Source organism: Hibiscus syriacus, unplaced genomic scaffold (assembly GCF_006381635.1).
Source record: "Hibiscus syriacus cultivar Baekdansim isolate YM2019G1 unplaced genomic scaffold, ASM638163v2 tig00000916_pilon, whole genome shotgun sequence".
NCBI lineage: Eukaryota > Viridiplantae > Streptophyta > Magnoliopsida > Malvales > Malvaceae > Hibiscus > Hibiscus syriacus.
In genome coordinates, this window is record NW_024061833.1 from 1,416,053 (window position 1) to 1,441,145 (window position 25,093).

The 25,093-nt window shown below is 35.2% G+C and overlaps 2 protein-coding genes and 3 pseudogenes across 2 annotated transcripts; 4 read left to right on the forward strand and 1 right to left on the reverse strand.

Annotated features, from left to right (window-relative positions):
• The first annotated feature begins 498 nt into the window (after positions 1–498).
• LOC120116931 lies at positions 499–6,035 on the forward strand (annotated as a pseudogene).
• Positions 6,036–7,690: 1,655 nt separating this feature from the next.
• LOC120116937 lies at positions 7,691–8,510 on the forward strand (annotated as a pseudogene).
• A 166-nt stretch (positions 8,511–8,676) lies between these two features.
• Positions 8,677–14,559, forward strand: LOC120116949 (annotated as a pseudogene).
• Positions 14,560–14,875: 316 nt separating this feature from the next.
• On the reverse strand, positions 14,876–17,114 carry LOC120116957 (acidic endochitinase-like). Its single transcript, XM_039137331.1, has 2 exons — positions 17,008–17,114; positions 14,876–15,206 (listed from the first exon to the last, which is right to left on the reverse strand). The coding sequence occupies exons 1-2, from the start codon at positions 17,112–17,114 to the stop codon at positions 14,876–14,878; spliced, it is 438 nt and encodes a 145-aa protein (XP_038993262.1).
• On the forward strand, positions 17,108–24,497 carry LOC120117697 (plastidial pyruvate kinase 2-like). Its single transcript, XM_039137939.1, has 13 exons — positions 17,108–17,362; positions 17,763–18,050; positions 18,269–18,434; positions 18,766–18,900; positions 19,038–19,148; positions 19,236–19,324; positions 19,741–19,803; positions 19,935–20,110; positions 20,292–20,314; positions 23,132–23,211; positions 23,346–23,494; positions 23,798–23,906; positions 24,375–24,497. The coding sequence occupies exons 1-13, from the start codon at positions 17,123–17,125 to the stop codon at positions 24,480–24,482; spliced, it is 1,737 nt and encodes a 578-aa protein (XP_038993870.1). The 5' UTR covers positions 17,108–17,122; the 3' UTR covers positions 24,483–24,497.
• Positions 24,498–25,093: the final 596 nt, after the last annotated feature.

The following is a 25,093-nucleotide window of genomic DNA, read 5'->3' on the forward strand; positions in this document are numbered from 1 at the left end:
TTTAATAACGCTTTAAAACGCGACTATAGGACTAAAAAATTTCTTTTCTGTTGTAGTGCTCAAACCAAGTGATAGTTCAATCTGTTATTATATTTTTTGTATTTGAAGTTTTATAAATGTATAATCTTTATATATTAATAGTTAGTCTTATGTTGACTTTGATACATCTATATGGTCGTTCACTTATTTATTCTATAATATTCTACTTATTATTTATATTTCGAATATTCTAAATTTGTTTTATATGAAACATTTTTAAATATTTGTTACTTTACAATCAGTGGTAGGTGGAAGAATAATTTGGTGGCACGAAGGACAATGCTAATTTGTCAAGAGAAAAAAGAACAAAACAAAGATGATTAAGGAATTACACCATGTTATGTGGTTTACAAATAATAGGCATGACCATGCCATGCCGTTTTATTTATTGGTTAGAGATGACTCTGATCCTATTGGATGGAGTTGCATTTCAAGCCGCTATAAAGATGAAGCTCATTAGCACATTTCGAAGCACACATCTTTAGCAAAAATGGCAACAAAATCTCAACCCAAACCAATCTTCTTCTTTCACGTTTTAGTTTCAGCACTGATTGCAACTTCCAATGCCCTCAGCATCGGTATATGCATTCCAAGACTGATCGGAACTTGCAATCCCGGTGGCATCGCCATCTATTGGGGCCAAAACGAAAACAAGAGCACCTTGTGTTGAAAGTCAAATGCACTTTCGGTGCATTGTGGAAAAAAGGGGGTATGCATCGAATATACAATGTCAAATTAGGTGCAACAATGGTTGAAAATTAAATAGGAAAATTGCTCTTTTAGTCCTTGGACTTTAGGGTATTTATAAAATTAGTCCTTAAGCTTCAACTATAAATACCCTAACCCATTTAGCTTCAAAACTATCCCAAATCATTCTAGCTTTCTCCAAATACTAGAGAATTTAGAGAGTTTCTTGAGAGTTGTTTTCTCCTTTTTATCAAGAGAGAATTATCATTGTTTTCTCCTTGGTAGATCGAGAGAAGTTGTAATTCCTATTTTTCTCATAGTGAAATTCTTCTACCGTTGCCCGTGGTTTTTACCCTATATTATTTAGGGGTTTTCCACGTAAAATTTGTGTCTTCTTTATCTTCATTTTTATTTTCTCAAATGATCAGTTGTGATTTTGCTCTATCCGATAGCCGTCTTCCGTAACAATTGGCATCAGAGCCAGATTAGAGTGTGTAATATCTACTTATTGTCTTTGTGGTTGCCACCAAAAGGTGGATCATCTAACATAAGAAAGTAAGAAGGTATTACTCATTCTTTGAAGGTTCCAGAGAACTATTCACGATAGTGAAATAGTGGGAGCTATCCGTAATAGAAGTTATGACAACGAAATTTGATATTGAAAAGTTCAATGAGAGAAATTTCTCATTGTGAAAATTGAAGATGAAGGTCATCCCGAGGAAAGACGATTGTCTAGCAGCTATCAATAAAAGGCCAGTAGATTTCACAGATGATAACAAATGGATCGAAATGGACGGGAATGTTATGGAAAACTTTCATTTAGCATTAGAAGATGAAGTATTGTCAAGCATCGATGAGAAGAAGACAACTAAGGATATATGAAATCATCTCACTAAACTGTACGAGGTCACATCGCTGCACAATAAAATTTTTCTTAAAAGGAAATTGTATACTCTTCAGATGCCAGAATCTACTTCAGCGACGGAGCACTTAAGCACACTAAACACTTTATTTTCTCAGCTTACATCCTTAAGATGTACAATAGGAGAACAAGAACATGCTGAACTTTTACTTCAAAGTCTACCTGATTCGTATGATCAACTCATCATCAACTTGACAAACTGTAATGTCACCAGTATAGTCTTCGATGACGTTGCAGCTGATGTTCTACAAGAAGAAAATTGGCGCAAGAACAAGGAAGACATATAAGTAAATATGCAACAAGAAGAAACGTTGACAACGATGAGAGGAAGATCAACAGAACGTATTGGTGATAAAAGACGAAAAGATAACAACAAACTTGTACATGCTGAAGGAAGAGACTTTTCCAGAAGTAGAAGCCTCTGTTGCCTCATGTAGTTCAGATTCTGCAATGCTATGGCATCAGAAACTTGGACACATGTCAGAACAAGGATTGAAAGTCCTTGTGGAGCAAAAGCTACTTCCAGGCTTAACAAAGATATCACTTACTTTGTGTGAGCATTACATAACAAGTAAGCAGCACCTGTTGAAATTCAACACATCAAATTCTAGAGGCAAAAGTGTTCTAGAATTTGTTCATTTTGACGTATGGTAAGCACCAGTTACAACCCTAGGCGGAGCAAAATACTGTCTCATTTATTGATGACTACTCCAGGAGATGTTGGATGTACCCTATTAAGAAGAAGTCAGATGTGTTTTCAACTTTGAAAAACTTCAAAGCGCGAGTGGAACTTGATTCTAGAAATAAGATTAAGTGTGTCAGAACAAATAATGGAGGAGAATACACAAGTGAATAATTTGATGACTTTTGCAGGAAAGAAAGCATAAAAAGACAGTTCATAGTGGCGAACACTCCTCAACAAAATGGAGTGGCAGAGCGAATGAACAGAACGTTGTTAGAAAGAACAAGAGCAATGTTGAGCGATGCAAGTCTAGAAAAATCATTCTGGGCAGAAGCAGTCAATACCGACTGTTATTTGGTGAATCGAGCTCCATCAATTGTAATAGAGTTGAAGACACAAATGGAGATGTGGACTAGTAAACCAGCTGATTATTCAAACCTCAGTGTATTTGGAAGTATTGTGTACGTGATGTATAACTCCCAAGAAATTTCAAAGCTGGATCCAAAATCCAGGAAATGCAAATTCTTAGGGTATGCTGTGGTATAAAGGGGTAGCGCTTGTAGGATCCCACTACCCGCAAAGTAATCATCAACATGGTTGTTATATTTGTAGAAGATAAACTACAAAGAAAAGAAGAATATGATAGGGCTGAAAAGTCAGAGACTACACAGATACATGTGGAAAAAGAGTTTGAACAAGGAGATTCTTCTGAAGTAGAACCAGCACATGATGAACAAGAACCAGAGAGTTCTGAAGCTCCAACAACTCGTCGATCAGATTGTGTAATAAGATGTCCCAATTGGCACTTAGATTATGTTATAGAAGGAAATATTGCATACTGCCTTTTAACAGAGGACGGTGAGCCATCAATATACCAGGAGGCAATAAATAGCTCAGATGCTTCACTGTGGATGATAGTGATGCAAGAAGAAATTGAAGCCATTCATAAAAATAATACATGGGACCTTGTGTCACTACCACAAGGAAGGAAGTCAATTGGTAACAAATGGGTCTTCAAAATCAAGCGAAATGGTGACGATCAAGTTGAGAGGTATCATGCAAGACTGGTGATAAGAGGATATGCTCAGAAAAAAGATATTGATTTCAATGAAATCTTTTCTCATGTGGTTCGACTAACAACAGTTCGAGTAGTCTTGGCAATGTGTGCTACATTGAACTTACATCTAGAGCAGCTAGATGTTAAAACATCTTTTCTTCATGGAAATCTTGAAGAATAGATTTATATGCTCTAGAATGAAGGTTTTGAAGAAAAAGAAAAGAATAACTTGGTTTGTAGGTTGAATAAATCTCTGTACGGTCTAAAGCAGGCGCCAAACTGTTGGTATAAGAGATTTGATTCCTTCATTATGTGCCTTGGATACAACAGACTTAATGCAGACCATTGTGCTTATTTCAAGAGGTTTGGTGATAATGATTTTGTTATATTTATGTTGTATGTGGATGACATGTTGGTTGCAGGACCCAACAAAGATCATATTAAAGAATTGAAGGCACAACTAGCTAGGGAATTTGAAATGAAGGACTTGGGATCAGAAAAAAAAAAGATTCTAGGGATGTAAATTCACAGAGACAAAAGTAATATGAAGATTTGTATTTCACAAAAGAATTACTTGAAAAAAATCTTGTCACGATTCAACATGCAAGATTGTAAGCCAATTTCTACCCCTCTTCCTATTAACTTCAAATTATCCTCTAGTATGAGTACTAGTAGTGAAAATGAGAGGATGTAGATGTCTTGAATGTCGTATGCATCGGCAGTGGGAATTTTAATGTTCGCTATGATATGCACAAGGCCATACATTGTACAAGCAGTGAGAGTGGTTAGTCGGTACATGGTGAATCTAGGCAATGAGCATTAGAATACAGTGAAGAGGATCCTGAGATATATCAAAGAGACCTTAAATATTTCATTATGTTACAGAGGATCAAATGTACTTATCAATGGGTATGTTGATTCTGATTATGCAGAGGATTTGGATAAAAGTAAATCTACTACAGGATATGTGTTTAAAATTACTGGTGGAGCTATAAGCTGGGTTTCAAAATTGCAGTCAGTTGTGGCTACATCCACAACAGAGGCAGAATATGTAGCAGCTACACAAGCCAGTAAAAAAAACAATTTGGTTGAAGATGCTATTGGAGGAGCTTGAGCAAAATCAAGATTATGTCTCTCTGTTTTGTGACAGTCAAAGCATCTTGTATCTAGCAAAGAATCCAATATTTCATTCAAGGATAAAGCACATACGAGTTCAGTACCATTTCATTCGTGAAAAGGTGGAAGAAGTGAAGGTAGATATGCAGAAGATTAATACCAAAGACAACATAGCAGATTTCATGACGAAGACAATCAATGTTGATAAATTTACGTGGTGTCGATCCTTTTGTGACCTGTCAGAAACGTAAGTAACATGATGGTACAAGGTAGAAAGAATGATGTGAAGATATGATTGTTCCAATTAAATCTTCAAGTGGGAGATTGTTGAAAGTCATACGGTGCATTGTGGAAAAAAAGATGGTAGGCATCGAATATACAATGTCAAAATTATGTGCAACAATTGTTGAAAATTAAATGGGAAAATTGTTGTTTTAGTCTTTGGACTTTAGGGTATTTACAAGATTAGTCCTTAAGCTTCAACTATAAATACCCTAACCCATTTAGCTTCAAAACCTTCCCAAATCATTCTAGCTTTCTCCAAATACTAGAGAATTTAGAGAGTTTCTTGAGAGTTGTTTTCTCCTTTTTATCAAGAGAGAATTATCATTGTTTTCTCCTTGGTAGATCGAGAGAAGTTGTAATTCATCTTATAGTGAAATTCTTCTACCATTGCCCTTGGTTTTTACCATATATTATTTAGGGGTTTTACACGTAAAATTTTTGTCTTCTTTATCTTCATTTTTTCCCTCAAATTATTAGTTGCGATTTTGCTCTATCCGATAGCCGTCTTCCGCAACACCTTGGCTGCAACATGTGCCACCATCATATATACCTAAGTTAACCTAGCTTTCCTTAACCAATTCGGCAATGGTAGTACTCCGGGAATAAATTTGGTCGGCCACTGTAATCCAATATCCAACTGTTACGCCTCCCTCAGCAGCGACATAAAGAGCTGACAAAGACGAGGAATCAAGGTCATGCTCTCCATTGGGTTTCTAAAGCGGACGCCAAAAACGTAGCTTGTTACCTATGGAGAAACTTCCTCGGTGGGTTTCTCGTTCCCGTCCCTTCGAAAACACCATGTTGGACGACATCAATTTCGATATCGAGCTCGGGCTGACTAAACACTAAAATTACCTCGCTTATTATCTATCGGCTTATAGCAATCGATGGATAAAGGTGTATTTAACGACAGCTCATGTCCGTTTCCGGATAGATTCTTGGGGGTTTCCCTTAACACGGGCCTCTTTGACTACGTTTGGGTTCAGTTTTATTACAATCCACAATGCCAATACACGTCGGGCAACACCACCAACCTCTTGAACTCGTGGAACAAGTGGACTTCATCCATAAACACGAGGAAAATATTTATGGGATTGCCGGCATCACCGGCAGTGGCCGAAAGCGGGTATATTCCGCCGAATATGATGACTTCTCAGGCTCTTTCGCTTATCAAGAGATCATCAAAGTATGGTGGCGTTATGCTTTGTAATAAGTTCTATGATGAAGTTTTCATAACCATTTTTTGAAAACAATTAAAATATTATTTTAAAAACGATTATGACTTTTTATTTGGAAAATTGGTGATTTGGAATTTATTTGAATGAAAATGGGTAGGAGTCACCATCGACCTTTGGGTTAGGTAGGTATAATACCTAAAAACGTATTTTAAAAACAATTTTAAGAAAGATTATTTTTAGACAAAATTTAGCCCGCTTTACTAAAGAATCGACTACTGAATTGCTTACACGTTGTTGTAATTGGTGGAAAGTATGAATCGAATATAAAATTAAAATATGATCATTTATTGAAATATAAGTAATTTTCTCCGAGTTATTTATCAGAGAAAATTCTTTAACTTGAAAAGAAATCTCGAGATTAGCAATCCTCCATCGGGAAAGCTAACTCGTTTATTTTTATCTTTAAAGAATATTCTCTCCTTATTTATTAAAAATGATAATCGAATATATAAAAAATCGATGTTTACATACAAAAAAATAAATTGATTAACTAAAAAATGAATCGAATATAAAATGTAGAATGGAGATCTATAATTTGCATGAAATGAAATAAACTTTTATTTAGAGACATTCATTGCAATATTCAACTTAAAATGAAATGAATTAATAATTAGCAAAATACAATTGATTTATTTCAAGTTCGTATTTGGTTCGAATGTCATATTGGATTACATCACTTCGATCAAGTGGTGTTTCCACGTTCATTCTACAAATATCTTTCTTGAAAATATTCCAATAATTACATAAAATGTTGATAACTAGATATTTAACAAATTAAAATAAATCAAATTAAGTATCATGGAACAAACATTGGTAACATATATATATATATATATATATATATATATATATATATATGAATACACAAGGGTAAAAGTAAATTTAAAATTTATGTATATAGGCATATATGATACAAAATGAAATGAAATAAAAATAAATAAATTAGTACATGCACAAAGACATTTGAAATATAATATGCATATGAATATTATAACATAGATTAAAATGAAAACATGTAAACATGGCAGACCCAAATATGAAAATTTCAAAAACTAAATGTAAAGAAATAAATAATCACATCACAAATTAATAAGTGAAACCAACCATTTAACCAAAAAACAATTAACAGTGTAAAAATGACTAAAATATAAAAAGGATGAAATTTTAAGTTCGAAGTAAAAAACCAAAGTTTCAATTAAGGACTAAAATATAAGAAAATAAAATACCATGATACTAACAAAATCTTCCAAAGATAAAATAACATAACAATATGGGACTAAAATGAACTAACAGAAACTTTAGAGATTAAACCACAAAAACAAATAAATCGGATTCCTAATCAAATACAACAAATAAAATGGGTACCAAAAATGAAAATAATCCAAAAATAATATTAGGGACCAAAATAAGATAAAACAGAAACATAAAGGAACAAACAAGCAAATAACCCAAAATAAAACTAAACAATGACTAAAACATACATCAGGAAGATGATTAAGGAATTACACCATGTTATGTGGTTTACAAATAATGGGCACGACCATGCCATGTCGTTTTATTTATTGGCTTGAGATGACTTTGATTATATTGGATGGAGCTGCATTTCAAGCCGCTATAAAGACGAAGCTCATTAGCACATTTCGAAGCACAAATCTTTAGCAAAAATGGTAACAAAATCTCAACCCAAACCAATCTTCTTTTTTCTCGTTTTTGTTTCAGCACTGATTGCAACTTCCAATGCCCTCAACATCGGTATCTGCATTCTAGGACTGATCGGAACTTGCAATTTCGGTGGCATCACCATCTATTGGGGCCGAAATGAAAACGAGGGCACCTTGGCTGCAACATGTGCCACCGACAGATATTCATAAGTTAACCTATCTTTCCTTAACCAATTCGGCAATGGTAGTACTCCGGGAATCAACTTGGTCGGCCACTGTAATCTAGCATCCAACTGTTGCGCCTCCCTCAACAGTGACATAAAGAGCTGCCAAAGACGAGGAATCAAGGTCATGCTCTCCATCGGAGGTGGCGTTGGCAACTATTCACTCGCTTCTAAAGAAGACGCCAAAAACGTAGCTTGTTACCTATGAAGAAACTTCCTCGGTGGTTGTTCTCGTCCCCTCGGCAATGCCATGTTGGACAGCATCAATTTCGATATCGAGCTCGGGCGACTCAACACTACGACAACCTCGCTTTTTATCTATCAGCTTATAGCAACCGAGTGAGAAATGTGTATTTAACGGCATCTCTTGTTTGTTTTCAAATAGATTTTTTGGGGTTTCCCTTAACACATACCTCTTTGACTATGTTTGGGTTCAGTTTTATAACAATCCACAATGCCAATACATGTCAGGCAACACCACCAGCCTCTTGAACTCGTGGAACCAGTGGCCTTCATCCATAAATGCGAGGAAAATATTTATGGGGTTGTCGGTGAACTATGTTTGGGCTCATCATGTTATTTATGGTTTCAGTCAATAAGATTCATCTATCTTATCAAATAACTACCTATGCCTTATTTACACAAGATTAAAAAAAAGAAATCCAAGATAAAAGAATTCAACAATGGCTACAAGTATCACAGTGCTTCACATTGGCCCTTTGCATGGTCATTTTAATGGCATATTGTAATGTTACATTAGCAAAGATGAATGTGATCGATAAATGTTGAAAAGGGAACTCTTTTTGGTGGAGTCAACAACAACAATTGACTAAATGCTCTGTTGGTTTCGCTGGCAAAATGATCAACTATATCGATAAAGATGTCATAAAATATAAGGTAATTGATCCTTTCGTGACTCTTTAAATCCTAAGCAATGAACCCTTCGATATGGAGCCACTATGATCAAGGAAAAAGTATGGATCACTTTGAAAAGCAACATGTGAATCACACTACAACATGCAAATCACACTGCAAAGACCACTTCTCCTGAATAGTTTTATTGTCATCGACGATTGTGGTATCTGCATCCATATAACAGGTGTCAGATGTCTCATGGTGTATTAGGCTACCAATATAATTTTCCATGGGTTACGTATCCATCATTGTAACTTTGTAAGTCCCAACCACCTAGCACCGTGATGAGACCTGACTTGAAGGTGATACCCTCGGTCAAACAGATGGTCATGCTATAAGATTAGTTACAGGAAAGAAAGTTTGGATCGATCATAACACGTTGTATGAGTGTCAAGATGGTCTCGATTTCACTCGTGGTTCAACTGATGTTTGTTGAAAGTCAAAAATGGAGAATGGCAACATGGGCGGCTGAATTTTGTCAAAATTAGGCAGCAATTTTTGATGACTTTTGGCATGGGAAAATTATAAAATTAATCCCTATACTTTGGGGTATTTATAAGATTAGTCTTTAAGCTTCAACTATAAATACCCTAACCCATTTGGCTTCAAAACCATCCCAAATCATTCTAGCTTTCTCCTAATACTAGAGAATTTAGAGAGTTTTTTTTAGAGTTATTTTCTCCTTTAGAGAGAATTATTATTGTTTTCTCCTTGTTAGATCGAGTGAAGTTGTAATTCCTATTTTCTTATAGTGAAATTCTTCTACTGTTGCCTGTGGTTTTTACCCTATATTATTTAGGGGGTTTCCACGTAAAATTTGTGTCTTCTTTATCTTCATTTTTATTTTCTCAAATTATCAGTTGCGATTTTGCTCTATCTGATAGCTGTATTCCGCAACAATTGGTATCTGAGCCAGATTTGAGTGTGTAATATCTACTTATTATCTTTATGGTTGCCACCAAAAGGTGTATCCTCCAACATAAGAAAGTAAGAAGGTATTACTCATTCTTTGAAGGTTCTAGAGAACTATTCATGATAATGAAATAGTGGGAGCTATCCGTAATAGAAGCTATGTCAACAAAATTTGATATTGAAAAGTTCAATGGGAGAAATTTCTCATTTTGGAAATTGAAGATGAAGGTCATCCTGAGGAAAGATGGTTATCTAGCGGCTATCAATTAAAGGCCGGTGGATTTCATAGACGACAACAAATGGAACGAGATAGACGAGAATAATATGGAAAACTTTCATATAGCATTAGCATGTTAAGTGTTTTTAAGCATCGAGGAGAATAAGACAGCTAAGGAGATATGTGACCATCTCACCAAACTGTACGAGGCCACATCGTTGCACAATAAAATATTCCTTAAGAGGAAATTGTACACTCCTCGGATGTCAGAATCTACTTCAGTGACGGAGCATTTAAACACACTAAACACTTTATTTTCTTATCTTACATCCTTAAGTTGTATAATATGAGAACAATAACGTGCTAAATTTCTACTTCAAAGTCTACCTGATTCGTATGATCAACTCATCATCAACTTGACAAACAGAAATGTCACTAGTCTAGTCTTCGATGACGTTGCAACTGCTGTTCTACAAGAAGAAAATTGGCGCAAGAACAAGGAAGAGAGACAAGTAAATCTCTAACAAGCAGAAGCGTTGACAACGATGAGAGGAAGATCAACAGAACGTGGCCAAAGCAACAGTCACAAACATGGTAGATCAAAGTCGAGAAGCAAAAAGAATTTAAAGTGCTACAAATTTGAAAAGAATGGTCACTTGAAGAAGGATTGTTGGAGTCTAAGTAAAAACTCCAATCCACAAGGCAATACCGCAAACACTTCAGATGATGGAGATGCTCTATGTTTTGAAGCGTCAACCATCGTGGAAGGCAGAAAACGATTTGCAAATATATGGCTCATTGATTCGGAAGCAACATATCACATGAACTGAAGAAGAGCTGTCTCAGGAGGATCTGTGTATAGTTGCAATAATCATGCCTTAGAGATTGTTGGCGTGGGAACCATTAAATTGAAGATGTATGATGGAACAATTAAAGTTGTTCGAGATGTGCGGCACGTGAAAGGCCTGAAGAAAAATTTATTATCCTATGGATTGTTGGATAATAATACGAGCAAGATTGAAACACGGAAAGGAATCACAAAGGTGTTCCATGGAGCGCTTGTGGTGATGAAAGACGAAAAGATAGCAGTAAACTTGTACATGCTGAAGGGAGAGACTTTGCTAGAAGCAGAAGCCTCTGTTGCCTCATGTAGTTCAGATTCTACAATGCTATGACATAAGAAACTTGGACACATGTCAGAACAAGGAATGAAAGTCCTTGTGGAGCAAAATATATTTCCAGGCTTAACAAAGGTATCATTTACTTTGTGTGAGCTTTGCATAACAAGTAAGCAGCACCGGTTGAAATTCAGCATGTCAAATTCTAGAGGCAAAAGTGTTCTAGAATTGGTTCATTCTGACGTATGGCAAGCACCAGTTACATCCCTAGGCGGAGCAAAATACTTTGTCTCATTTATTGATGACTACTAAATGAGATGTTGGGTGTACCCTATTAAGAAGAAGTCAGATGTGTTTTCAACTTTCAAAAACTTTAAAGTGCAGGTGGAACTTGATTCTGGAAATAAGATCAAGTGTTTCAGAACAGATAATGGAGGAGAATACACAAGTAAAGAATTTGATGACTTTTGCAGAAAAGAAAGCATCAAAAGACAGTTCACAGTGGTGAACACTCCTCAACAAAATGGAGTGGCAGAACGGATGAACATAACCTTGTTAGAAATAACAAGAGCAATGTTGAGGGCTGCATGTATTTGGAATTATTGTGTACGTGATGTACAACTCCCAAGAAATTTCAAAGTTGGATCCAAAATCCAAGAAATGCAAATTCTTGGGGTATGCTGATGGTGTAAAGGGGTATCGCTTGTGGGATCCCACTTCCCGCAAAGTGATCATCAACAGGGATGTTATCTTTGTAGAAGATAAACTACAAAGTAAAGAAGATGATGATATCGCTGAAAAGTCAGAGACTACACAGATACATATAGAAAAGGAGTTTGAACAATGAGATTCTTCTGAAGCAGAACCAGCACATGATGAACAAGAACCAGAGAGTTATGAAGCTCCAATAACTCGTTAATCAGATCATGTGAGAAGACGTCCCAATTGGCACTCATATTATGTTATAGAAGGAAATATTGCATATTGCCTTTTAACAGAGAACGGTGAGCCATCAACATACCAGAAGGCAACAAACAGCTCAGATGCTTCACTGTGGATGATGGTGATGCAAAAAGAAATTGAAGCCCTTCATAAAAATAATACATGGGACCTTGTGCCACTACCACAAGGAAGGAAGCCAATTGGTAACAAATGGGTCTTCAAAATTAATCGAAATGGTGACGATCAAGTGGAGAGGTATCGTACAAGACTGGTGGTAAAAGGATATGCTAAAAAAGATGGTATTGATTTCAATGAAATCTTTTCTCCTGTAGTTCGACTAACAACACTTCGAGTAGTCTTGGCAATGTATGCTACATTGAATTTACATCTAGAGCAGCTAGATGTTAAAATATTTATTCTTAATGGAAATCTTGAAGAAGAGATTTATATGCTCCAGCCTGAAGGTTTTGAAGAAAAAAGAATAAGAACTTGGTTTGCAGGTTGAACAAATCTATCTACGGTCTAAAGCAGGCGCCGAGGTGTTGGTATAAGAGATTTGATTCCTTCATTATGTGCCTTGGATACAACAGACTTAATGCAAACCCTTGTGCTATTTCAAGAGGTTTGGTGATAACGATTTTGTTATATTGTTGTTGTATATGGATGAAATGTTGGTTGCAGGACCCAACAATGATCTTATTGAAGAATTGAAGGCACAACTGGCTAGGGAATTTAAAATGAAAGACTTGGGATCAACAAACAAGATTCTAGGGATGCAAATTCACCGAGACAGAAGTAATAAGAAGATTTGGTTTTCACAAAAGAATTACTTGAAGAAAATATTGTCATGATTCAACATGCAAGATTGAAAGCCAATTTCTACCCCTCTTCCTATTAACTTCAAATTATCCTCCAGTATGAGTCCTAGTAGTGAACAAGAGAGGATGGAGATGTCTCGAGTACCGTATGCATCGGCAGTGGGAAGTTTAATGTTTGCTATGATATGGACAAGACCAAACATTGCACAAGCAGTGTGAGTGGTTAGTCGATACATGGAGAATCCAGACAAAGAGCATTGAAATACAGTAAAGAGGATCCTGAGATACATCAAAGGGACATCAAATGTTGTATTATGTTATGAATGATCAAACTTACTTATCAATGGATATATCGATTTTAACTATGCAGGGGATTTGGATAAAAGCAAATCTACTACAGGATATATGTTCAAAGCTGCTGGTGGAGTTGTAAGCTGGGTTTCAAAATTGCAGTCAGTTGTGGCTACATCCACAACAGAGGCAAAATATGTAGCAGCTACACAAGCCAGTAAAGAATCAATTTGGTTGAAGATGCTATTGGAGGAGCTTGGGCACAATCAAGAGTATGTCTATCTGTTTTGTGACATTCAAAGCGCCTTGCATCTAGCAAGGAATCCAATATTTCATTCAACGACAAAGAACATATGAGTTCAGTACCATTTCATTCGTGAAAAGGTGGAATAATGGATGATAGATATGCAGAAGATCTATACCAAAGACAAAATAGCAGATTTCATGACGAAGTCAATCAATGTTGATAAATTTACTTGGTGTCGATTCTCTTGTGGCCTATCAGAAACGTAAGCAACATGAAGGTACAAGGTAGAAATAATGGTGTGAAGATATGATTTTCTAATCAAATCTTTAAGTGGGAGATTGTTGAAAGTAAAAAATGGAGAATGGCGACATGGGCGGCTAAATTTTGTCAAAATTAAGCAGCAATTTTGATGACTTTTGGCATGGGAAAATTGTAAAATTAGTCCCTTTACTTTAGGATATTTATAAGATTAGTCCTTAAGCTTCAACTATAAATACCCTAACCCATTTAACTTCAAAATCATTCAAAATCATTCTAGTTTTCTCCCCATACTAGAGAATTTAGAGTGTTTTATTGAGAGTTGTTTTCTCCTTTTTATCAAGAGAGAATTGTTATTGTTTTCTCATTGTTAGATCGAGAGAAGTTGTAATTCCTATTTTCTCATAGTGAAATTCTTCTACCGTTGCCCATGATTTTTACCCTATATTATTTAGGGGGTTTTCACGTAAAATTTGTGTCTTCTTTATCTTTATTTTTATTTTCTCAAATTATCAGTTGCGATTTTGCTCTATCCGATAGCCGTATTCCACAACAATGTTACCATATCTAACAATTGGTTCAGGAACCAGAATAAAGTCATGCTTCTTGGGCATGATGATGGCCATCTAAGAGAGAGAAACATGAAGGATACCGTCATTTTTAACCATTTTGGACCTAACTGCAACCGATGAATGCCAAGGTAATGATAAAAGGTTCCATGTTTTAATTGTTTGCAAGTAAGAAACTGTATATTTACGGCAATTATTCGACCATTGTTATTAACTAAGAGTTCGTCATGGATATGCACACCTGGCCAACAATTTTCATCTAGGATGGGAACAATATGCCATTGGTGGAAGCACGAGCCCTAGCATCAAGAGTGAATCCAACGTTTTTGTAGCTCCAAATGCAGGCGACAACTTATTTTAAGGTTACTAATGCTGGGTCGGTTAGAGAATTGACAAGCGCATCTGGTGTTCTAAAATACTCAAGGACTTTGACATGCTAGGTTTATGTATAGTTTAAGTTCTAATCATCAGCTTAATCACAATATTAATACATGTATAGTTTAAACGCTACTACTCTAATTGCAAAGCTTCTGCCAGGCTTTATGTTCTACGTGTGTATATATATAGTTTAAGTTCTAATGAATACATAAGAAATAAGGGTTTCTCTTAATTTTATTATACTATTAGCGAAGAAGACCAAGTCTTTTAAGACGGTACATAGAAGTAGAACTTTTGCCTTACACACTAGCTGCAATGGAGGCACTGTAACCATTTCTATCATCAAAGAACTTATTCCAAAGCATAACGCCGCCATAGTTTGATGATCTCTTGATAACCAGAAGAATCTGAGAAGTCAACACATTCGGCGGAATATACCCGCTTCCGGCCGTCGCCGGTGTCGCAGGCAACCCTAGAAATATATTGTCCGCGTTTATAGATGAAGTCCACTGGTTCCACGAATTCAAGAGGTTCTTGGTGTCGTCTGGCGTGTATTGGCATTGCGGGTTGTTATAAAACTGAACCCAAACGTAGTCAAAGAGACCCGTGTTAAGGGCAGCCCCGAAGAATCTATCCGAAACGGACAGGAGGTTAAAGATTTAAACTCTTATCATAATTTTATTTTTGTTTTAAATGTTTATATTATTAGAATTATGTAAATAAATTTTTATTTAAAATTTTATTTTGTCCAATTAATTAATAATTTATTAGCCATTTCTTCCTTCACCCACTTTTATTGGGGAGAACATGACTTAAATATTTAATGTATTCATTTTTGCCTTTTTTTTTCTCTTGACGAATTGGATATGTAGTTCGTGCCACCAAATTATTCTTCCAACTACCGTTGATTATAAACATAAAAAAATCACAAACATATTAAGATGCTTCAGATAAAAAAAAATTAAAATATTCGAAATAAAAAATAATTAAAATATTATAGAATAACTAAGTCAATATTATAGTTGATACAACATTGATCAGATTTTAAAATTGAATCATTTAAATATTTATAAATGATTGCGAAGCCCATCAAGTGTTCTAAAATGCTCTATAAGACTTCGGGATGCTAAGCTCGTGTGAAGAAAATACTTTTAAAACCCGGTTACTATCACCCAAGGCTAAAAACAAATATTTTCAAGAAAATTATTTTTTTCTTAATTTTACCTTTGATTTTTTTAATTCAATCGTGAGATTAAGACTCATTTCATGTATATTTTCTATTACGATGTTCTACTATTCTGCATTGATCGGATCTTTAATTCACCTGAGGTAAGATTCATTTCAAGTACATTGTCTAGTACGATGTTTTTTTTCAGAGATCATGGATTTTAATAGATGTGGTATGTGCAATTATCAATTGATTAAGAAAGTTACCAACATATATTGTTTTATAGTAACTTTAAACTATTAAAAATACGATTTCTTATTTTTACCCATTTTTTATTTCTTCTACCGATTTTTAATCTTCAACTTTTGTAGGTTTTTGGACAGCTTTCCTAAGGTAGCTCTTTTGTTGGGATTTTTTCGATCGAGATTTTTTTGTTTTCTTTTTATTGCGTTCATCGAAGTGTGGTGTAGTGTATGTGTATCAAGGTGTTTAATGTTTAGGATTCGAAGGATCAACGTATGCAAATGTTCATAGTGGAAGTCATACTCTCTATTTAGAATATGTATAGTCAAGGTTTATATAAGGATATAAATCGATTAGTTAGAAAAATATAACTGTCGATTTTTTAAGAATTTTGATTGTTAAAAGAGAATAGTGAGATTATGAGAGATAATTATTGAGATGTATAAAATTTAATCGATTTGATTTTTAGATCAAATAAGAATGACAATCGAGTGGAACTCCTGATTAAAAGTAGAAAAAGAAGAAGAAAGTAGGGTTTCTAATAATCTAGGTTAGATCAATTTGTGTTGGAATAGATCCGAATTCGAGCCTTTAAGAGTGTAGGGCTAAAGTTTGAGGCTAATGGCTGACGGTAGACAAAAAAGTCCAGATTTAGATCTAAGCTGATAAGCTTAATCTTTAGACTTGGACCGGACCAAAATCAATATCTACGTATGTTATTAATTTATATAATACGTAGAAGTCATAAATTTTGTATTTAATTATCCTACCATATGAGATGGGAATTTCAGGTTTCTATAAGCAAGAATTCCCAACGGTACCGTTTGGAAGGATTCAATAATTCAGCGATCAAAACTCGCATACGACACCGTACTCGCACGACAAATTGACTGCAACAATTTGGCGATTTGCCAAATTCTCAACCGTTTTAAACGAAAAAAAAGATAAAATAATAAGAAGAAACAGCCAGCGTAGCTGTGTCGATACAAACTAAGCACTAAGCTCCTTTCGTTCTTCTACACGCCAAATTTAGCGGCGATTTCTCCAATCTCCAGTTGCTCACCATTTTCATTACCTTCCTCTTCCAATACTCGTGTCCGTTTCCCTCTCTTTCCCTGTATCAACATTATAGCAAATGGCGCAAGTGGTGGCTACTACTATATCGATTCACGGCTCATTCTTGAGCCCAGGCTCTGGATCCGTTCACGGACGACTTGTCAAGCTGAAGCCCGCTAGCTTCGCTTCGAAAGTGCTGGCATGTGACGAGAAGAAGTGCAGGGGAGTCGTGATTAGGAGGAACTCTCGGATTAATGCCAAGAGAGCCGTACGCTCCGAGCCTGAGGTTATTCCGGTGTCTCCCGAGGATGTACCGAAGGTTTGTGCTACTAGGAACCTTTTTGATCGTTTTGCTTATGTGTTTGGTTGCTTACAAAGCATGCGTAAAGGATAAAAGAATACGAGTCAAGCTTTTATAAATCTTAGATGTGTTTTTGGATGAAATTAGGAGCTGAGAAAGCGTTGGGGGTAAATTATACAAACGTAGTGATACTATGGAGTGTAGTAAAGTTGTATAATGTTTTGTTTGGTTTGTTGAACATGCATTTATCCTCGAATTTAAGTTTTGGGCATATTGAGGGCTCTGCAGTTGCATGACATAGTAAATATGGTTTCATTTGACATATAATCAAAGGGCTTATCCTAGACTCACAGAGAGAATTCGTTGGAAATTGTTGCTTCTATGTTCTACTTGTAACCTTCTGTAACTTTTTCTTCAGAGGGAGGAGCAACATAGGCAAGTAAGGGAGCTTCAACAAGTTGGTGACACATCGGTGGCTATGTGGTCCAAACCTATTGTTAAACGTAAAACTAAGATTGTTTGCACTATCGGTCCTTCAACTAACACACGAGAAATGATTTGGAAGTTGGCTGAGACTGGAATGAACATTGCTCGTTTGAATATGTCTCATGGAGACCATGCATCTCATCAGAAAGTTATTGATTTAGTTAAGGAATATAATGCACAATCCAAAGACAACACTATTGCAATCATGCTTGACACCAAGGCAAGTTTTCCTTAACTTCATTATGTTCTACACTGTGAAGCATGTTCAGGTTGCTTGAGTCAATGAGTTTGATCATTTATTATAATTGGCTGGACTTAGTGATGCTGGACACAGTAAACATCTGATATCATGTAAATTTCTGTGATGGTTCTAATCCTTTCCAATTTTTGAACATTCAATTTATTGTGTTCTTATGATTATTTGGTTCTGTTTATCAGGGTCCCGAGGTTAGGAGTGGCGACTTGCCCCAACCAATTACATTAACAACTGGCCAAGAATTCACTTTTACAATTCGGAGAGGAGTTGGGACATCCGATTGTGTCAGTGTCAACTATGACGATTTTGTTAATGATGTAGAAGTGGGTGACATGCTTCTTGTTGATGGTATGCTACCTTGATACTTTCAAAAGCCCGTAAAGTATGCACGTCTTACTAATATCCCCCTTAATGTTTTATATGCAAATGCAACTCATACTTTCTTGGGTCTATGTCAAGTTGCAAATAGAACACTTTGCATTATAGAGGAAGTATGTTTTTTCTATTTACTTAAGTTATTTGATTGAAAAAGATTGCATAGTAGTATGCAATCATCACTATGTTTTATTTCTAGACTGATGTGAATCCTTTCGTTATCCTTTAACTAAAAAAATTTCAAGGAACACTATTTTTCATTTTGTTGATTTTATTCTCCTCTGACTTTTGATTTGTGATGTAGGTGGTATGATGTCATTAGTGGTGAAGTCTAAGACAAACGATTCAGTGAAGTGTGAAGTAGTTGATGGTGGTGAGCTCAAGTCTAGGCGGCATCTAAATGTCCGAGGAAAAAGTGCTACACTGCCTTCTATTACTGGTTGGTTCTTAACTTTTAGTTGTTGAAAATTTATGTTGCTTTGTAGACTTTCTGCTTTCCACCTTTTCTTTCTCACTCCCCACGGTTGAGAGATTGTAAGGAGCAATGAATTAATTAGTTCATTTGGTTTACTGCAGAAAAGGACTGGGATGACATAAAATTTGGAGTAGACAATAAAGTTGATTTTTATGCTGTTTCGTTTGTTAAAGATGCTCAAGTTGTTCATGAGTTGAAGAATTATCTGCAGAGTAAGTTATCTCGAGTTTTCCATGAAATATACACTTTTATATGCTTTAAATTCTCCACTAATGATTTTTTTCCTTCGCTTTTGGCAGGTTGTGATGCAGACATTCATGTCATTGTTAAAATTGAAAGTGCAGATTCCATTCCAAATTTGCATTCAATTATAACAGCATCTGATGGGGTGATCACTTAAATCTTTTCACTGAATATTTAATGCAGCTAATTTTACGGTTATTTATGCGTAGAAAGACATACATAGATTTCTGAATATTTATGAGTTCAATATCAAATAGTTGAGAGTTGTATCTGAACAGATATTGCCTTGTATTTACCCCAAACTAAAAAAAAATACTTTTAGTTCTATCATTGCTGGAAAAAAAACTTTAGTTCAGGAAAATTGGTGATAAATTATTATGAGGTTATTCATTTCAAATATTAGGTAGCATCTTTGGAGTGCAACTGGTATTCTATTTATATCTTTAAGGTAATGAGGAGAGCTCTGGGACTTTGGAAGATGATTTGAACTAAAGTTTAGTTATTACCCACTTCAGTGATTTATGTGCCGTGTGAAAAGTAATGCATGTTCATTTATTTTAGGCAATGGTTGCGAGAGGAGATCTTGGTGCAGAACTTCCTATTGAGGAAGTTCCTTTGTTGCAGGTTCGTTCAGACTTTTTATTGAACCGTAAAGACTGGATTTAGATGAATTATCAGACATGTTTTCTAAATTAGAAAAGAAATGAAATTGCATTTATTTATCCGTTTAGTACTCAACTCGCTGTAAAATATAGGAAGAGATAATTAGCACATGTCGAATCATGGGGAAAGCTGTTATTGTGGCAACCAATATGCTTGAAAGTATGATTGTTCATCCAACACCAACTAGAGCAGAGGTATCTGACATTGCCATTGCTGTTCGTGAGGGTGCTGATGCTGTCATGCTTTCTGGAGAAACAGCTCATGGAAAGTAAGTCAGGAAGTTACTTCCATTGCATTTTAGAATTTTATTTCAACTTAGCAAATTTCCCTCGGACAATATTGTTGTGCTGGCTTGCTTTATCTATTCTCTTGATCGGTTATTTGTATGGACAGTATATATGTAAATTGCCCTATCTAAATGCAATTTAAAAAGATTTCACTTCTTTCAGATTCCCGCTGAAAGCTGTTAAAGTGATGTGTAGACACCCGTTTTTGTCCGGGTTTTTTTTTATATTATTATTATTATTATTATTATTATTGTTATTGTTATTTATTATTATTATTATTATTATTATTATTGTTATTGTTATTTATTATTATTATTATATTATTAATATTACATTTTACACTTTTGCAGGCTTAGAAGCCCAATTCAGATTACAAAGGCCCAATCCCGGAGCCCAACAACCCAGACTGAACCACCATCAGATTAGGGTTTCAAACCCTAAATCAGATTAGGGTTTCAAACCCTAAAACAAATTAGGGTTTTAACCCTAATCCCCTAATGGCAGCCGCCGACCTCACCCCCCGACAGCCTCTGACGCCGGCCGCCTACATCCACAGCGATTGAAGGGCCGTCCATCCGTCATCCACAGTGATCCTCAACAGTGAGATAGCAGAGAAATCAATTAAAAATTAAAAAAAAATCCAAGCAAATCTAATCAAATCCTATCTTCCTAGACCTCATCATCTCACCAAACAAAGCAAAAATGAACATGCAAAGCAAGATAAAAAGGGGGGTCATTCGGGTGGTAAAGGAGGAGGGAGAGAATCGGTTTGAAAAAAAAAATCAAAACCTATTCGAAACTACAACAAAAATGAAATAAAAATAGAGAGAGAGGTGTCTCACCGTGGTTTGAGGCCATGGAAGCTTGAAGGTCACCGTGCTTTTTGTTTCCTTCGAAGGTAACTACCTAGATCTAGGGATTTAGGGTTGGTTTTAGGTCGAGTAAGGCGTTTTTTCTAGTATAGGGAGAGGAGATGATCATTTTGGGGGTCACTTTGACTCCCTCCGGTCACCGGCGCCGCCGTGCGCCGCCGCTCGCCACCGCGAGCTCCGCCGTGTTTCCCCTCCCCGGCGAGGAGGGTTGAGAGATTTCTAATCTCTCCCTTCTCTGTTTTGGCTGAATAGAGAGGCAAATGAGGGAGATGAGGGTTGAAGCCTCGTTTTGGGCTTAAGTACGCGGGCCAGAACGGTGCCGTTTTGGCACTGTTCAAAACGACGCCGTTTTAGGGGTTCTGGGTACCCGTGTTTTGCAAGCATGGGGTAACTACACTTTTAGCCCTTTCTGCTTTGTAACCTCACGATTTAGTCATTAAATAAAATTATATTTATTTTATTTTGAGCCTTAATGTTTCAACATTGGTATTTTGGTCTGGTACTTGCTTGTTTATTATTATTATTAATGTTGAACGTTGGCCATAGCATTTATAATTATTTCAATTTAGTCACTGGTTATGTGTTGTTTATTTCTTGTGAATGTTAGAATTTGGCCATGATATTTATGTTTCTTATATTTTAGTCACTGTTTGGTATTTGGTGTAATTACTGTTTGAATCTTTAAGTTTCTGTTTATTCTAAAATTGACCACTGATTTTGTTCTGTTTTATTGTAGCCATTGATTAATCTAGTTTCTCTATTTTATGTTTCCGATACTGTAGTTTCAATTTACACAGTTTAGTCACTTGTCTATAAAGCTTAGTTATTTTATTTTATTTGCATTATGGTTTGCCATGTTTGCATGTTTACATTTTAACCCATGTTATATTATTATACTCATATTTTACTTTGGCCACAATGTTTGTATTAGTTTCATTTTAGTCACTGATTTTATATGTTGTATGTTTTGGCTGATGTTCAAATTTGACTCTAAGATTTGTAAATCTGTTCATTTTAGTCACTAGTTTGCATTCGGTTTAATTACTATTTTAGTCCCTACGTTTCTGTTTTTGCCATTTTAGTCTTTTAATTTTCTATTTTTCTGTTTTAGCCCTTTAATTTGTTATTACCATGTTAGTCATTGTAATTATTAAATACTTACTTTTTGACCATTATATTTTGGGTTGTAACATTCTTTTAATCCCCTATGTATGTACATTTTTCATGTTATGTATTTATTTGTACCATATGTAATTAAACATGTTTAATTTTATTTGTTGTAAATATTATTTCACATATTTCTATTTCTATTTATTTCCATTTTTCTCTATTTAAATATTGTCCAAATACTTTTAAGAACACGTATGCTTAGAATGAGCGTGGAAAGTATCACTTGGTCGAAGTGGTGCGATTCGATACGGCATTTTAACGACATAAGAACTTGCAACAAGTCGAGTATATTTCACTAATTAATTTGTGCAAATGATGCAATGTGTGTTTTTTTAAATAGTAATTTATTTTATTTTATGTAAATGTCAATTTGCATTTGTATTCAATTCACATTTTTAGTTAATCAATTTATTTTGTTGTATGCAAACGTCAATTTTATTTATATTCGATTCACATTTTATCAAAAGGGAAATATTCTTTATGGATGAGAAATAGTCGAGTTAGCTTTCCCGATGGAGGATTGCTAATTTCGAGATTTCTTTTCGAGTTAAAGAATTTTCTCTAATTATTTAATTCGAAGCAAATTAATCAACGTTCGATAAATAGATCATATTTTAACTTTATATTTGATTTATAATTTCCACCATTTACAACGATGTGCAAGCGACACAGTACCAATTTTGGGCGTTGTGGGGTGTTTACCCTTCCCCGCACGTAACCGACTCCCGAATCCATTTAAATGAATCTTTGGTAACGCAGACCGAATCTTGTCTTAAAAAATGATTTTTCTTAAAATTGTTTTAAAAGACGTTTTTAGGTATTCAACCTACCTAACACAAAGGTTGATGGCGACTCTATTCAATTTAATCCAAATTAATCCAAAATACTCAATTTTTCAAAATAAAAGTCATAATCGTTTTAAAAATAATATTTAATTGTTTTATAAAAATGGTTATGACATGATGCATACAGTTGCTCTACGAACTGAAGCAACCATGTCTGGTGGTGAATTGCCACCTAATCTCGGACAAGTTTTTAAGGTCACTTAACAAGCTGCGTGTACTTTTTATAGGCTTTTGGGCCTCCTTTTTTTCTTTGTTTCTTGGTCAGTATTCTTAGTGCTTTATTTTTCTTTATAACATCGAATATGAATGGAGTTACTTCTTCTTTGTAGAACCATATGAGTGGGATGTTTGCATATCATGCAACTATGATGTCAAATACTCTCGGAATTTCCACCGTAGTCTTCACTAGAACTGGTTTCATGGCTATATTACTTAGCCATTACCGTCCTTCTGGCACTATTTTTGCCTTCACAAACGAGTGAGTTTCACCCATTCCTGAATCTGAAATTTGTTACAATTGTTTAATCTCAGTTAAAGGCACCCCCCTTTCGTTTGTCACTTATCTTTCTTGTCCAATTTATTTGGTATTGTGGCATGTTATTGGTCTATCTATTTGAATTTTGACTTGGTGAAGAAATATTAATCCGACAGAGTAATGGGATGAGAATATCTATGAACTCACGAGCAATAGTAGGCTAGTGCCAAACAATATCTATGGCTACCATTACTGGGCTTTGCAGTCTTGATTGTTAGACTGACAAGTACTTTAATGGTCATGCAGGAAAAGGATACAACAAAGATTGGCTTTGTATCAAGGAGTATGCCCCATATGCATGGAGTTCTCAGATGATGCTGAGGAAACCTTTAAGGATGCTTTAGCTTTGTTGCAGGTAAAGTTTTACCAAAAATTTTGTTGTGAAAATTCCCTTTAATTTGCTGTTAATATAATTGATGTAATTACTCATGCATTCACGTTTATTTTGGAACCTAGGATCAAGTTGTTCTGAGGTATCCAGTTGAATTGATCAAAATGTGTAAATATTTCAAAACCTTCACTTATTATCTCGATAATGGGGCGTATCGGTGCTTGCTGGGTTTTCAGTTCAAAACTTAAAACTGCTTGGGATCCATTTTTATGTCAAATCCATATCAAAGTTTTTTCATTGACACCCAATTTTGAAATGTGTTCACATGTAGTTATAGACCTGTGCCCCGGTCCCCGGGATACATGACTCGCTATAGCAAAATATGTACGATTCCCATCTGTCATTATCGAAGAGTCCGGTTCATTGATCATCTAGGTGGTGCTTGTTGCATTCTTCCTATGTCGTGCTAGAACTAATATGATTGATGTGCAGAATCAAGGAATGGTAAAGAAGGGAGAAGAGGTGGCAGTTGTTCAGAGTGGCAGGCAGCCCATATGGCGATTCCAGTCCACTCATAATATTCAGGTCCGCCAAGTTTAGATTCTGAAGATTAATGGAAATGGAAAATCCATTTCTCTGATCCATCTTCTTCGTGCGAATTATTAGCCATTTCAAACGATCACAAAGAAGAAGAGTATTCAGGTTAGGTTTTTGTAGCTTCCTTCACGTCTTGTTTATTCTGGCTTTTCTTCTCTGTTTGCTTTGAGATTTTCTAGTATGTTTGGAACGAGAAAAGCTGATAGATTGAAAATGACCTTCTTTGTCATATTTTATACTAATCTCATTTATATATATTGTGAAAGGTGGTATTTGACCGTTTCGTCCTTATAAGATCGTTTTTGCTTTTGAAAATTAAAGTTCGAGTCTAAAGTGGAAAAAAAAAATACTCAACCCAAAAATAATAATATAATTGACATTTATATGTTTAGAGATAATTGCTATAATATCTTATTTATATATATTTTTAATTAGATCTCTATTTTACCTAATATATATGTATGTCAGATCGGGTCGAATATCGATCTTTACTTTACATGTAGGAAGGAGCTTTCTTAATTATGAATAAAAAATCATAACTATCCCTAATCATGAATATTTCATAGTGAAATTGTGTTATGAATGAAACCATCAAATAACTTTTGTAACAAAAG